Source organism: Pseudorca crassidens, chromosome 7 (assembly GCF_039906515.1).
Source record: "Pseudorca crassidens isolate mPseCra1 chromosome 7, mPseCra1.hap1, whole genome shotgun sequence".
Lineage (NCBI taxonomy): Eukaryota > Metazoa > Chordata > Mammalia > Artiodactyla > Delphinidae > Pseudorca > Pseudorca crassidens.
In genome coordinates this window covers 36,411,677-36,425,534 of record NC_090302.1, presented here as the reverse complement: position 1 = coordinate 36,425,534, position 13,858 = coordinate 36,411,677, and the positions used below count along the sequence as shown (strand labels likewise).

General features: G+C 36.1%; 1 protein-coding gene and 1 long non-coding RNA gene across 9 annotated transcripts in view; one reads left to right on the top strand and one right to left on the bottom strand.

The window, feature by feature from the left end:
• LOC137227690 (uncharacterized) overlaps positions 1-3,424 on the top strand; it is a 35,102-nt gene extending 31,678 nt beyond the window's left edge. Inside the window, exon 3 of the long non-coding RNA XR_010944960.1 lies at positions 3,186-3,424. This is a non-coding gene — a long non-coding RNA (uncharacterized lncRNA). The remainder of the gene's footprint in view (positions 1-3,185) is intronic.
• The window catches only part of RNF38 (ring finger protein 38), a 123,481-nt gene that overhangs the window by 6,649 nt on the left and 102,974 nt on the right, over positions 1-13,858 (bottom strand). For all 8 annotated transcript variants that reach the window (XM_067743944.1, XM_067743945.1, XM_067743941.1 and 5 more), the window contains 5 exons: positions 9,124-9,291; positions 7,736-7,906; positions 5,556-5,717; positions 4,955-5,061; positions 3,494-3,578 (listed from right to left, as the gene is read on the bottom strand). In XM_067743944.1, coding sequence (XP_067600045.1) covers positions 3,494-3,578; positions 4,955-5,061; positions 5,556-5,717; positions 7,736-7,906; positions 9,124-9,291 — 693 coding nt within the window. The remainder of the gene's footprint in view (positions 1-3,493; positions 3,579-4,954; positions 5,062-5,555; positions 5,718-7,735; positions 7,907-9,123; positions 9,292-13,858) is intronic.

Sequence of the window (13,858 nt, the reverse complement as noted above, 5' to 3'; positions counted from 1 at the left end):
CTTTAAATTTTATATTCCAATATATATATATTTTAAACTACCTTTATTATGGAAAAATTTTAAATACATACAGAAGTAGAGAAATAGTATAAAGAAACTACTTCCATATGCTCATTACCCAGGCTCAACAATTCACAGCTAATTTATTTCATCTTTTACTGTCCACTCCTAAACCCCAGATTATTTTGAAAGAAAACTAAAACATGGTATTTCATTGGTGAAATAGTTCTGTTTGTTATCTTTAAGACAGTCTGTCAACCTCAGCATTTTGGACATTTGGGGCTGGATAAAATTTTGTGGGACGTTTTTCTGTGCACTGTAGGATGTTTAGCAGTAACCCTGGCCTCTACAAAAATATCTCCAGATGTTGCTAAATAGCCTCTAAGGGATAAAATTGTCCCCAGGTTGAGAACCACCACCAATCTAAAAACTAAAACACTTTTTAAAAGAATATAACCACACTAACATCATTACACCCCCAGAATTAGTAATTCATTAATGTCAAATACCTCTGATTGTTTCAATTATTTTCAAAACACTTTTTGAAATAGTTTGTTCAAATTAGGATCCAAATAAATCCATGTTACCACTGCTTGACATCTCAAGTATTTTTTTTTACTCTTTTATTTGTTAAAGAAACCAGGTTAATGGCCTATAGAAATTCGTAGTCTGAATTTTGCTGACTGAACCTCCCCATCCCTGACTCATGTGGTTTAATAACGTGCCTTCCTTGTCCCCTGTACTTACTATAAATTGGAAGATTTTACTATTTCCATCGTAAGGCTCAGCACGTCTAGTTGTTATGTTAGTTAGCACTGATGGAACACTGCCTGTATCCATTAGTTCATTAAAGATGGCAAAACGGTAGTATTCTATCACTCTTTCTTCATTAGATGAAATACTTCTACACTGATCAGTTGCCTCATATTAAACTATACCCAGTAGTTTAATTTATATAAAATAGGCAGGATAAGGCCAATGAGTTTTTCTTTTATTTTTTGAAGTATCACTTATGAATTCATGGATTTTAACACAGTTGATATGTTTCAACACATTGCAGCTATTATGCTTGATTTTACACTAGTACCTCCTTTCTCCCAGTTTTCAATGGCTCTAATTGCTTATTTGCTTTATCCTACAATCAGGCAGCCATGTGCATGCTGCTTCCCCTCTTTTTTATTTTTTTAAGGCTGCCACAGGGTTAAGAGGATAGGTAACAAAGAAATAATGATGGACAATGAGAGGAATAAATTTAATTTCCCATAATATCAATAATCAATGCTGTGATAACTGTGTTTTAACATGATGCTGCTGCAACACTGCTTTTGGTGCAGCTTTATTTGGAGAATTGTGTCTTCTAAATAAACTGCTCCCCCTTCCCCATGCATGTCCCTAAGTAGATGGTAATTTGTTAAATTTAATTGATGCTGATTACAATTAGCTATAAAGTTTATGATAGAGGTGATATATCTTTTACACCTATATTTTATATTCTATAGGTCAAGTAATATAATTTATGACCATTATTTTAAACCCTTATTGGATGGAGAATGTAATGATAATTGAGCCCTCAACAAACCTACATGATCTGAAAGCAAGACAACTGAAGGCAGGACATGATTAGTATGTATTGTTTTATAAGACCTATGAGAGCAAAAAGGAGGGAGAGACTCACATAGACCTGGGAATGGGCTAGAAATGCCTTTCACAGAGGTAGCAGGTTTTTAACTGGTTCTTGAAAGATGGCCATGTGCAGGAAGGGGGAAAAGTTCTTAAGCAGAAGAATCAAGGGGAATAAAGGCACTGAAGCAAGGATGTATAGGGCAGACTCAAAAAGTGGTGAGTACTCTGGACTAGGGTGTGTTGTAGGCATGTATACTATGAGACAAAACCAGAAAAGTAAACAAGACTATTGACTGGATTAAAGTATGACTTTGCAGAAGATTAAACATAGTCAACCCAAAATACAATTTAGAAAGGGACTCCTGGGACTTCCTTAGCAGTCCAATGGTTAAGACTCCACGCTTCCACTGCAGGGGCGCAGGTTTGATCCTGCTTAGGATCAAACTGCTGGTCAAACTCCCTGGTCAGGGAACTAAGATCCTGCTGCCACATGGCGGGGCCAAAAGATAAAAATTAAAATTAAAAAAAAACAAGAAAGGGACTCCAATGCCAAACACAAAATATTTTTCTTATACTAGGATGGTATGTATCACTGTTTTTTCACTGATATGTATATGATTTAACAAAGAGCTGTCCTTTTCAGCAACATGACTTATGACTTAATTTTAATACAGAATGCCTAAAGGATAACCAACTCCTTTTCTTACTACTCTGTACAAAACTAGCATAAACAGTGTAGAAACAGGAAATTATTATCGCCCCTTTCTCAAGAAATCTGAGAATGCAATCCAAAGGACACTGCATTGTGACTGTATGCAGAAAGTAACATAATGGCATTTTAAAAATTACAAAAGGACATAGATAGCATTTGGCCTGATCTCTTCCACATGCAAAAAAAAAAGGTGCTGCAAGACTGTGTTTGCATATGTGTCTTTCCTCCCTGTTCCCAGGTTCAATTCACCTAAAAAAATGAACAAAAAAACCCTGTTCCAGTATTCATACTGCATAAATAGAGACTCATAAATAGAGTGAGCCTGGGGTAAGGCAGTACAAAAACAGTCACATAGTCACTCACATTCAACATTTCCAAATCCAAATGTGCCTTCCAACCCTTAACTGTCTGTCCTATTCCTAACCTCAAATAATATGACAATGTCAACACTGTCTATTTGCCCCATCATCTTTGAGTTTGCCTTCTGCACTAGCTATTGTAGTCCTTTTGCAAAGCATCTTCTCTTGCGACCTTCCCACTTATAACCCTGACACTACCACAAACCATTCAATGATCAAATCCTGTTGATTCCAGTGTTAAAATGTCTTTCAAGATGTACTCTTTTCTATTTGCAGTTCCCATAGTTCAGAACTGGCATGGTTTCAGAACATCCACTCATAATTCACCACTTTCTTTTACATTCTTTCACAGGAATTGTATGTAATTCTAATAGAGCACCAAAGTCTATTTTGTTATCATAACTGTGTGGTACATGCTGAAATATCTTTAAGGATGAACAGTATTTTTGACACATTTGTATCTTTTTTTTCTTTTTTTTTGTGATACGTAGGCCTCTCATTCCTGCAGCCTCTTCCGCCACGGAGCACAGGCTCCGGACGTGCAGGCCCAGCGGCCATGGCTCACAGGTCCAGCCGCTCCGCGTCATGTGGGATCTTCCCGGACCGGGGCACGAACCCGTGTCCCTCGCATCGGCAGGCGGACCCCCAACCAACTGCACCACCAGGGAAGCCCACATCTGTATCTTGAAATATACAATGGATTTACCTAATAAATGTTTAATTACATCAATGAGTTGAGTAGCACAATATTTTTTTGCGTACAAAATTCCCCAAATTAATTCACATTTCACCTACTAACCTCGTAATTTTCTACTTCTCCATCTTCCACATCCAATTCAAAGCTGAAAGTTGGGCCCACTGCAGGTGGCACTGGAAGCATTGATCTGCAATGAAAATAAGCAACACAAGCATTGATAATGCATTAATACATTATTTCAATGAACAGGATGAGAAGAACAAGGCCAGTGCTAAATGGATAAAGAATGGTCAGTGTTGATCAGTGACAACCTTTTAAAGAAACTGACTTCACTAGTAATAAACAATTAAAAACTGACATTAAAAAAATACCATTCACAACAGCATAAAAAAACATGAAACATTATGGATGAATTTAACTAAACATGTGCAAGACCTGTATAATATAAACTGTAAAAATACTGCTAGGATAAATTTTAAAAGATGAATAGAGAAATATACCATATAAGTAGGCCAGAAGACTCAATACTGTTAAAGATGTCAATTCTCTTCCAAAACTCACCTACAGATTTCATGTAATCCCTACCACAATGCCAACTTTTTAAAAGTAGAAACTGATTGCTGATTTTAAAATTTATATGGACATGAAAAAGACTTTAAATAAAATCAGTTTAAGAATGAAGTTGGGAGATTTATACCATCTGATTTTAAGACTTACAATAAAGCTACAATTATCAAAATAGTATGATACAGGCACATGGCCCTCTGGTATAAAGACAACATTCCCCAGCCTTCCTAGAAGGTAGTTACAGACATGAGACTAAATTCTGGCCAATGGGGCGTAGGCAGGAGTCATACATGCAATTTCTAGGAAGTATCCTTGAGAGGAGGCAGGTAGGCAGAGAGATCCATCTTCATTTTTGCTAGCTGGAATGTGGATGTAATGGCTAGAGCCTGAGGAGTCATCTTATATCATGCAGAGGAAGCCATAAAATTCTGAAGATGGTAGAATCATTCCTCAGGGTTATGGAGCTAACAAACCATGTTTGAACTGCCTACTTCTAGACTTTATTACATGAGAAAGAAATAAAGAATTGTCATATTTAAGCTATGGGTGTTTCTGTTACAAACTTAATCCTAGAAGAGTATTTCTAAGGCACAAAAATACAACTTCTTTCTCCCTCTTCCTCTGAGAGAAGCAGCATCATCAAATGCTTGATAACCCAAAGAAGGTGGCAAGTGATGCCAGCCGTAAAAGAGGCAAAAAATTTAAACTTCTCTATCTTTTGATTCGTTAAACCTATCTTCTGGCTCACAAATTTCTCCCCCACGCCCCCCAACTTCTACCTTGTCCTTGCTCTTTCTTTCACCCTTAAATGGTCCCCCCGACCCCAACCTCTTAACAATTGAAAGAGGGGGGGGACCTCTTAATATTGTTAAATAAAAACAAATATCTAACACACTCTAAATTAAATATATACCACACAGAAATGTTCATAAAGGAAAGAGAATCTCAAGGATGTCAAAATTCAGAACTCATTAAAATAAAAAAGACAGAACTTACAACACATATGGCAGTAAGCTGGGATGATAAGGGGGAGGTGGTATTGGCTGCTGGGATCGATATCTACTACGTCCTGTGAGCCTCCGAGGCATAAATGGAGGGTAAGACTGTAGAGAAAAAAATGGTAAAACAATTTTAAATCATTCTACGTTCACAACTTTTTAAGCTGTCGAATAAAGTCTCTTTTTAAAAACCTAGGAAGTTTACTGTTCAAGTGGTATTTAGTATTTCTTAAATGTTAACACAGATGCGACAGCTTGTTTAAAACGTACACTTAAGTGTACTTCTAAATATAATTTTCCAACTGACTGCAAGAATACATTTAAAATTCTAAACATGTAGAGTTATACTGAAACAGAACTCGAGGGGCTTCCCTGGTTGTCCAGTGGTCAAGACTCCGCGCTCCCAATGCAGGGGGCCCGGGTTCCATCCCTTGTCAGGGAACTAGATCCCACATGCCACAACTAAAGATCCCGCATGCTGCAACTAAGACCTGGTGCAGCCAAATAAATAAATAAATATTAAAAAAAAAAAAAGAAAAGAAACAGAACTCAAAACAAGTAATCAAGTAATAAATTAATAACAATGAATGAAAACTTACTACTCCAAAGGAAACCTCCTGATGCAAAGGATCATGTGTTAAGAACTGCAAAGGAGCTGATGGAGGCAATGTTGGGGGATGGGCTGATGGCGGGTAAGTAAAACCTCCTACAGGAAGATGTTCTCCTAAGAGTTCCACTTCGTTTTCTATCCTTTGCAGAGGCTGAGGGGTGGGAAAAAGCAAACTAATATACTTCCAATATTTAAACAGATTGTGCTTTATAGTAACAAAAATCAAAAACCCCAAAATACATCTTTAAGGTCATGCATTTCTTGATGTTTACATCAATCTAAATTCATACATGTGGACATACAGCCTATAGTAAAATCTTACTGCCTTTAACTGAATTTCAGTAAGAAAATCTCTCAAACATGTTATTAAATATTTCTTTCACTATTTGAACGTTCTTTAAAAATGACAGAAGGAAAGACAAAAAGTCATGTAGTAAGCCAATTATATGAAAGTTAATATTACTTTTTTAGTCATGGCACACTGACCTACATCAGGTTTTCAGAAACAACCTTTAACAGATGAAATCAAACAGTACATATTGTAAATGAGAACTAAATAAGGCTAAATGGAATAGAACACAGCAGGCTGTACACTATAGTAGAAAGTTTACAGGCTTTGGCATTAGACAAACTCTTGGTACTGCAACTAATGAGCCATGTGGCTTATATATAAATTACTTATAATCTGAACCTCAATACTATCATCTACAGAACTGATATGTTCACAGCCTACTTAAAAAGTGTGTTGTGAACACTGAGACAATGCTCAAAAAGCACACAGTGCTATGCAAAACACATTTGCTACAGATTTGCTTATTCTGGATATTTCATATATATGGAATCATATACTATGTGGCCCTTGTATCTGGCTCCTTTCACTTAGCAGAATGTTTTCAAGGTTTATCCATCTTGTGTTTGTGTAGTTTGTGTATTAGTACTTCATTCCTTTTTATAGTTGAATAATAATCAACTGTAGATATGCCATGCTTTATCCATTCATCAGTTAATGGACTTTTGGACTGTTTCCACTTTTTGGCTATTAGGACATTTTGGGGATAATATTTTCATTTTGATTCTCTTGGGAACATACATTCTTAAATGTTAGTCTAACTTCTTTCCACAGTTAGAAAATGGCAACACAGTATTCAAATACAAGTAACTGCTAACACTTTACTTTGGAAGCTTATGTACGCTTGATTGAGGAAGTTTATGTATGCTTGTATGATGACTAAATTTAGTTTTAACCTTGAATTCCCAGGTACGGGAAAAGCTTCCTAAGGAACATCCTGGCATGAATCCTATCCTGATTCTAATAAAAGATTTTTTGATAGGAATAACTTTAACTTTTCAGATTAGCCAGGTAACCTCACCTCTCACCTCTGCCTGAGACCGAGCATGGGGCATAAATCCTAAGTAAAGGATGGTCAGGCTCTGCTAGAGTAACCGTCAAGCTCCTTTCACAGGGCCAACCATTTCCACTCCAGTTCCACTCTAACCATTTCTATATGTTCTTTCCCCTATTCTCCCTTAATGCCTGATGGTTCAGATGGTTCAACTTGGCCTGTCCAAAAAAACAATGGGGTCTTCTTCCTGTGTCTTTCCTTCCACTGATACAGTGCTTACCTCTTCCAGCCCGGTGAAATAATATGCCTCTCAGCTACATTCCATCCCCAGGACAGAGTTAACTATATTAATAGACTATCTCATATACTTTTCATCAAAACACAGTAGAAAACCAGCCTTTGGAAAAAACAGTTGAGGTTCAAAGGATTAGTTTACTTGCCTAAATGAATATAAATATTATTCTAACGAGTATAAATAATTCTATAATATTTTCATTTTCCATTTTAGAAACACATGAAAGGAAAAACCAGACTGTATTTTTTTTACATTTACTTCCCAAAGGACTGCAGATACGAAAGAATAAATTTGATTAGATAAGTGACATATAAAATAACTAGAAAAACTTAAGAAGCCAAGATAATTCTAGATAAATTATATCTATATATATTTGTATCAGTGGGGATTCCTTAATTCTTTTAAGAACCACAGAAGTGCCTAAGTTATAATTTTTAAATGGTAACAACTTACATCTACTGAATTAATCTGTCTTTTAGGTCTAAACATTCTGTGAAAGTTAAGGATATAAGTAAGAGTAGAGATACCTACCGATCGTGACTGCTGTGTTTGAAAAGGGACAAACTGGCCTGGAGGTGGCAAATGAGGAGGATGATGGGGAGAAAGGTGAGGAGGATGTAAAAGAAATGGATCGCTAGAAATAAGGGGTGGAAACGCAGCGTATGGTACTGGTAAGTGCTGAACTGAACATGCTTGAAGCATCTGTAAGAGAAACCATTATTTTTTGTTAAAAGTATTAGAATATATAATTAATTTTAAAAAACCTATACAGTGAGATTAAAATGTTACTGCCATATCCCTCCCAAAAATCATACCAAAACGTTTTAATAACCTATATTAACAATGAAATACTAGTGTATTTTGCATCTGTTAGTAAAATAATGGTAACTAGTAATTATTCTGGATCTTATATAGTTCTTATAAACCAGTCAAAACACGTACCTTTTACTTAAGCTTTTGTAACACCTATGAAATGGAAGGAAAGTGCTGCACAGAAGAGGAATCTCTTTCCACTTGGTTTAAAATACAGCAGATACTACTACTTTCCAAGAAGCTCTCCTTTTCAATCTTGTAGATTTTATTTCTAAGAGCCCAACTCACAACTAAATGCTTTATGGTCTCTCAATATTTTAGTCTGCTAATTTAGAACACTGGTTCTATAATCTATTACTGAGAAACCAAGCATGGGTAAATTAATCTGTTAAATTGGTGTTGGTATTTTTATGTATGTGTTTGTTTTAATCTCAAATTCAAACACGGATATTAGGATTATACTAAGATTTAGCAAAGTGATTTACTTTGAAGACATTATTGACCTTCGACAAGTCATTTAAATCCTCTGGTTTTCAGCAACCTCATTTTTGAAATAAGGAGGATAGACTGGGGGCTGGTAAAGGATAAAGCATAGCTTGTAAGAGGCAGAAAGAAGTGAGCGTGAACCCCTGTTTTCTCAAGCTAATTTTTCTTTATGATATTAAGCAAGTCATTTTCAGTTTCATCAGGCTTCCTATAGTGAGGAATAAGTAAGACCAAGTATTCAAAGTGCCTGTTAAAACCCAGTAAGTGCTGAGACTATTAATGTTGATCACTAAAGTCTCTGAGACTTTATTACTAACCAGTCCAATATCCTATGTTAAAACCCCAAGCCCAGTCTTTATCAAGGTTTAATTATAAAGTGCTGATATGTGAGGAACATGCTTTGACCTTCAAAGGATATTAAAATATGTGTAATTTAATTAATGTAAAAACGTTATCAAGTTTTAAAGCTAATTTTATTAAACTGTTACTGTACAGGTGCTATTGAAATTTCTGTTGCAATAAAATTGCCTTTTTTACTTGAAACTGAAAAGGTACAAGTCTCTCAGGTTTTGCTTATATAACACATTTAGCCACTCTAAAGAAGGACTGCACAGACTTACTGGAGGAGGCACACTACAGACAGGGAGGTGCTGTCCACTGAAAACCACAGAGCATCCTGGGACCTGTTGTGTACTGCAAGCAGGGATGTGCTGGCCTGTGCAGAGGGGAATCCCATGTGGTGCCACTGTTGTTACTGTGTAAGAAACAGGAACGGTGCCCTGATGGAGCTATTAGGAAAGAAAAACAGAACATTAGAAGTTTTAACTGTTTGGATAAAACATCAACTATTAAAAATTAAGATCTGGGCATTTATTGATTCTCCTCTTCGCTGCACATATTTTCACAATGTACTACAGTTTCAACCAAAATATTCTTATCAAAAGAAAAGAAAGGTGACTGTTTCAAGAGTACTATATGATACCCAGTGACCTGGGTCTAAAGTCTTCCCTCAAAAAGACTTAAAAAGTCCAGGAGAATAATGAATTGCTATATTAACTCTTCTAGCCTGCTCTTAAGAGCAGAAAATTTTTCTAAAGAGGACATTTGGAAAAATGAAACATATCTTCTAATGACCTGGTGACATTCAACAGAAAAAAAAACTTCGTTTAATTGCAACTAGTGAAACAATGTAAAGTATTGATAGCATTTTTAAAAAGTTAAATAATTTCCTTCTCTCCTGGCCAGTTTTATTCCCACCCTACCTATCTGGAAGAAATCAATATTAATAATGTGTTCTCCCACATCATTCTCCATGAGTATATAAACATATGCTAGCATGATTATCCATGAACTATTGTCATGTTTGGTTTTGTTCTTAACAGAAATGAGATATTACCCTGCAACTTACTTTTTTCAATTAATATTGTAGATATCTCTTCAAGGAAATTAAAAGCAATTCATTCTTTCTGACACTAACAAGATATTTCAAGTACACTCATCACTTTAACACAGTCCTATCATTTATATACTAGTGGACATTCAAGTTGTATTCACTCTTTTTACCAATTCAAATACAACCATAAAAAATGTCACTGAACATATATCCTTACATATTAGTTTCATTTATTTCATAGGGGTGACTGGGTAAAGGGGTGAATGTATTTTAAACTTTAGCAAAAGTCTGGATGGATTAAGTCACAATCCCAACAGTAACAATAGGACTCCCAGCATCTCCATTCCAGGTAGATGTATTTGCATTACAAGCATGCTTACCTACTAGAAGAATGGGGGAGGTGAAAAAAAACAATATCACAACCGGCTTGCTTTAAATTTGCATTTCTCTGATTAGAAAGGTTCAACATCTTTTAATATGTTTATTAACCATTACATATTTATGTAAATAATCTATAGCCTTTGCTCACTGCCCACTTTCTACAAGGTTGTCCATTAACATTATAGTTTGGCTTTCTAATTAGAGATACGTGGAACAAAAATATTTTCCCAGTTCATGTTTTATCTTCTGTTAAACCCTTTATTTAATGGTAAATAAACCCTCCCTTTTCCTCTAAACTGAAATACATCTTTTTTCCATCAATAACTTCCCAAACATACCTGGATCTATTTCCTGCCAAATTTGTGCTGTGTCAATTCTAGTATCTTACTAGAAAAGTTAGTAGCTAGTAAGACAAATTCTTCTCATTACCATACTTTCTTTTCATTTTATTTTTGGGCCATTTTCACACATTTATTCTTATGTAAATAACCTTAAGTAATTTTATCCAGTTTCAAAACCCACTGGAATCCTAATTTATATTAATTGTATTAAATGTTATTTTACAAAGGACATAATTTTATATTACAGCTTTTCATTGGAATACATGTCATTACATGTTCACTACTACAGTACTGTACCTTCAAGAAATTAGTTTTCTTCATAAAGATTATATTATTCTTATTAAATTTATTCCTCAAAATTCTTTTGTAAGTTTGTAGACTTTGTTATATTGCTGATAGATTATTTTTCTCTATTTCCATGTCAAACTGCCTTTTTTCTTCTTTCTTTTTCTTTTTTGGCCATACCACATGGCATGTGGGATCTTAGTCCCCCAACCAGGGATCAAACACTTGCCCCCTGCAGTGGAAGCTCAGAGTCTTAACCACTGGATCGCCAGGGAAGTCCCCACGTCAAATTGGTTAAGTGCTAGTAATGAGAAAAGTTACTAATTTTATGTTTCTCGAATCTAACAACGTTATCCAATTTTTTAATTCTAGTACTTTTAAAAATTACAATCTCCTTTTCTATGTATACAACTATATTTGCTAAGACTCAACACAATTATTACTCTTGTCTTTCTGCGTTACTAATGAAGAACCTTCAAAAATGATGCTCACAGGCACCTATCTTAGATCTGATTTTAATGGATATGTATACAAAATCTTTAATGTTCTGGATTCTACTCCCTTCTCAGAAATAGTATTGAGAATATTTTCTTCCAGACAGTGGCTTGCTTTTTCACCTTTAAAATACTGGCTTTTGGATGAGCAGAAATTTTTTATTTTAATGAAATCCAGTATGTTGGTGTTTTACCAAGCAGCTAGTACCTTCATATATCCTGTTTAAGAAATCTTTGCCTACCTTATGAAGACATCTCTTTTATTTTATTTTCTTTATCTTTCACATTTAAATCTAGAAACCAACTTTATTTTTGTGTACTATATGAAGTAGGAGCCAAGGTTCAAATTTATCCACATAGATATCCAGTTGTTTTCACACCATTACTGAAAAAGACCTTCCTTTCTCTCCTGGAATTCCCTTGGCATTTTTGCCAAAAATTAAGTGACCAAAATATATGTCTAAGTCTATTTCTCACAATGAACATAAGTTCTTTAATTTATCAACAGTTCTCCGTATAGTTAGTGCTTTTCCTATGTCTTAAAGAAAGCCTTCCCTACTTAAGGTCATGAAGCCATTCCCATTTTACTTTCTTAAAAGCTTATATTGCCATTAACATTTACGTCTTTAATCTACCTGGAACTGACATTTGTAGATGGTATGAGATAAAGGATCCAGTTTCATGTTTTCATTTGGATATCTAATTGTCCCAGCATCATTTATTAAAAATTCTGTCTTCTCCCAACTCATCTGCAGTTATATATCACATATAAAGTATTCTTAAATCTGTTAGTTTATCTCTGAGCTTATATTCTATTTCACTAGCATATTTAATTATTCTGGCAAAAATACCTTCATATAGCTTTATAATTAGTCCTAATAATTGGAAGAGCTACTCTACCCACCTTGTTCTACTTCAGAATTATACACCAGAGGTTCTCTTAATTGTAGTGTGCATTAGAATCACCTGGGTTAAAACAGATTGCTGGATCCCTTACCTAGTAAGTCTATTGTATAGTCTGAGAATCTGCATTTTTAACAAATGTCTAGGTGATGCTGCTGCTGCTGATCAGCTGATCCAAGACATACTCTGAGGACCAAGTGGCCTTAGAGATTCTAGACCAGAGCGTTAGTTGGCCAACTATTTCATATAGGGCCAGAAAAGTAAATACTTTAAGCTTGTGGGCCATCCTGGTCCCTGCACAAAGCAGCCACAAATGACAGATAAATAAATAAGCATAGTTGTATTCCAATAAGACTCTACAAAAACAGCCAGCAATACTCTGCTTTTCCCTGCTCTGGATAATCCCAGGTCCTTTAAAATGTCATAGAAATTGCAGAATCAGCTTCTCAAGTAACATCAAAAAACTTAACTGGAAATTTACTTGGGAGTACACTAATTCTACTCACCCTGTATGTCAGTTTTGAAAGCAGACAGTTTTTACAAATTTTGATCTTTCAAGCCAAATCTTTTAGTATTTAGACAGTTTTACAATCTTCTACATAGAGGGCTTGAACATCTTTTAAAGATTCTTAACTTCCTTTGTATTATTTTGATTTTTCAATTTTACTTTCTTATTTGCATATTTATTATGGGGAATTTCAAACATGTTCAATACCAGTATACTGAACCCCCATATCTAGCATATAGCCTCCAAAACCACAAAACCATATATCCAATCCACTCCCATCAACTTCTCCCCTTCCTGTACTTTGCTGAAGCAAATCCTAGGAACCTATCACTTCATAAATGTTTCAGTACTTATTTCTAAAAGACAACACTCAAAGCACTCAAAGTTTTACCATTAATTATGCTGTTTGAAATAGGTTATGTGGAACAAACGCAGAAGATGGCTGTGTGGGAATATGCGGAGCTAGCATCTCCCCACAACTAGGGCACCTGCCAGCTGCTGGTGGGGGACTCTGATGGCCAAGGAGATGGGAGGAACCCCAAAGTGAACTAGTAGGATGTAGGGGGACTGAGTGGGGAGGAGAAATGCAGGCCAGACAGGATCAGTGCCCCTCAGGCCAGGGAGATCAGGAGAGGCAGGTGGGAGGGGCCCTCCCAGACCAGAGGAGGAGAGGTGGGAGGGAGTTTGCCCCACCCACTCGAGCCCAGGAAGCCTTCTGGACTCCCAGGTGAGGTCCCCTGCCCTCTGAGACCAGAAGTGGGGGGCATACCTGGGTTCTTTCTGTTCCTTGAGCCTAAGCCCCACCCCCCACAGGGCCTTTTCCAGCCCTGTGGGTCCTGAGCATTGGCCCCACCCACCGCCCAAACCTCACCCTTGCTTAGGCCCCGCCCTCCACAGCCAAGGCCTCCCCCCCACTTTTTTTCCTTTTCCTCCCTCCTTTTTACTACTGTGGTACTGATGTACCTTCCAGCTGTTGTTTCATCTATATTTTTATTTTTATATTCTTCCTAACATCTGTTAGTTTCCTAGTCTAATTTTATTTTTTACTTT